The 2287-nt window shown below is 64.0% G+C and overlaps 1 protein-coding gene across 1 annotated transcript; it reads left to right on the plus strand.

Moving 5' to 3' along the window:
- Positions 1-301: 301 nt before the first annotated feature.
- TMEM229A (transmembrane protein 229A) lies at positions 302-1967 on the plus strand. Its single transcript, XM_027102056.1, has one exon. It carries the CDS (start codon positions 371-373, stop codon positions 1949-1951), a length of 1581 nt encoding a protein of 526 aa, XP_026957857.1. The 5' UTR covers positions 302-370; the 3' UTR covers positions 1952-1967.
- Positions 1968-2287: the final 320 nt, after the last annotated feature.

The raw sequence follows: 2287 nt of genomic DNA on the forward strand, positions 1-2287 counted from the left end.
CTGTGACTGGGACACAGCTGGCTTTGAATAAGGACATTAAGTATACAGCACCATAGTTCGGTCTCAGGCCCAGCCTCTGGTCGGTGGCACTCGGCCATTCGTCTCCGCCAGCCAGGCCCTCGCCCTGGTTCCTCGATAAAAGGGATGCCCACCAGCTCGCAGTCACACCTGTTGGGTGTTTCTCCACTCGGAGCCTCCGCCCCAGCAAACGCCTCCGGCCCGGGCGGGGAGCGGGTACGGAGCGTGGTACGCGGTCGGAGAGGCAGGGCCGGGCCTTCCCCAGCGGACCCCCGCGGGACTCAGCGCGGAGGGCTGGGGCGTGGAGGGGGGACTGCGAAGGCGGGAGAGGTCGACACGGGCTGAGAGGGGCATGGGGAGGGCCGGGGGAAGGGGCGTCGCTGCTCGCGTTACGCTTCTAGAGCCTGCAGCAGAGGCGGCGGGGCTGCGCCGCGGAGGAGATGGGGTTTGCACCAGCCTCTGCATTTCTCCCCTCGGCCCCGGCGCCACTGCACCTCGCCGGGCCTCGGCGCCCGATAGGCCGCGCAGGGTGAGCGCGGGCGCTGGCCGGCGGCACCTCGCCCGGGACTGGAGACGAGGGCGCGGCGGGGCCGCGGCGGGGGGACTCCGCGAGCCGGGCGGCCCGCGCATCCCCCAATCGCAGCAGCTCCGGCCGCCGCCCGGCTGCGGCCGGGACGGAGCTCCCCGCGCGCCCCCCGGGGGCCGGCAGCGTCCGGGAGGCGGCGCGGGGCTCGGCCTCTCGGCCCCGCAGCTCCGCGCACCCGGCAGCGGCGGCGGCAGCGGTGGCGCGGGCTCGGGCGCCCCGGCAGCCTCTGAGTCGATGGCCGGCAGGGACGCGGACGACGAGGGTCGCACGCGGAGGGGCGGCGCGGCGAGGCTTTCGGGGGCCCCCGGCGGACGGGGAGGCGAGGCAGCCGTCAGCCGCCCCGAGCCGCTGTCCACTGCTGAAGCGCCGGCCGAGGGCGCCGCGCTGCCCGCCTGGATGCGCCTCTACTTCTACGGGATGCACGGGATCACCCTGGACGTGCTCCTGTCTGCGGCGCGGCGCTTCGTTCGCAGCCCCGACCTCCGGATGCTGGGCTTCTCCTCGCCCTACCACTGCCTCCTGCACTCGCTCACCCACTTTGCCCTGGAGAAGGTCTACCTGCAGCAGCGGCGCTGCCCCAGCGCCTTCGTCTTCAATTTCCTCCTCTACCCCTCGGCCCACGTGGGGCTGCAGACCCTGGCGGGCGCGTTGCTCAACCAGGGCGGCGGGCCGGGGGGCGCAGCGGCGCCGGGGGCGCTGGAGCTGGCGCTGCAGTACGTGCTGGCACTCTACCACTGCCAAGTGTTCCTGAAGCGCTTCCTGCGCTTACGGTACCAGCCGCGGCAGCAGCAGCAGCAACAGCTGCTGCGGGGCGCGCCCCCCGCCCCTGCAGGCGCCCGGGTCCCTGCGGCAGCCGGCGGCCGGCGGCGGAGACCTCGCGGCCCCAGGGGCGCCGGGGGAGCCCCCAGCCAGGGGCTGCCGGACCTGCTCCGCTTTCTTTTCTTCGGAATGCACGGCTTTTTGGATGAGATTTTCTTCACATTCTTCTTTAACCTGCTGGGGCAGGGGGACGGGACAAGCAGCGGCCACACGTCTCTCTGGTCCTTCTTTATGTACGGCAGCTGCAGTTTCGTGGTGGAAAAGCTCTACTTCCACCTCCACTACAGTCGGGGCTGGGGCACCTGGAAGCGAGTGCCCTTCTACGTGATCTTCATCTACGCGTGGGAGTTGTCCTGGGGTCTGGGACTCCGCACTTGGGGCGCCTGTTCCTGGGACTATTCTCACTATCCGCTCAATTTCATGGGCCTTATCACCCTGATGTATTTACCTGGTTGGATATTCCTTAGTGTGTACCAGGACCTACTTTCCAACGTGTTGTGGCAGGTGCAGTACGTACCAACTAACTAAGACCAAAAAAAAAAAACAGTCACTGGATTTCCATGAATGAATGTGATTTATTTTTACACACTTAAAACGCGGTGAGGTTTTTTTCGTTTTGTTTTTGTTTTTTAGCCTTTTAATTTTTATACATTTTACTAAACTTTTTCAACCTGTTTTATTCGATATTTTAGTTTTTCTATTTGGAATTTCTGCATAATACTACAATACTTTGAAATATTGCTGGAAACATAACTCAAAGTACTTAACTCGTCAATATTTTAAAACCCTCACTAGCCCAAACAGCAAAACCATCATACCTTAACATCGAAAAGCTGTAGTATTCACTTATTTGGGTGGGGGGAT

The sequence above is a fragment of the Aethalodelphis obliquidens genome, unplaced genomic scaffold (assembly GCF_003676395.1).
Source record: "Aethalodelphis obliquidens isolate GAN/ISIS:26980383/991018 unplaced genomic scaffold, ASM367639v1 scaffold5, whole genome shotgun sequence".
NCBI classification, from domain to species: Eukaryota; Metazoa; Chordata; class Mammalia; order Artiodactyla; family Delphinidae; genus Aethalodelphis; species Aethalodelphis obliquidens.

Excerpts from the sequence above, each read along its gene's own strand:
- TMEM229A (XM_027102056.1), top strand. The coding sequence starts at position 371 with ATGGGGAGGGCCGGGGGAAGGGGCGTCGCTGCTCGCGTTACGCTTCTA.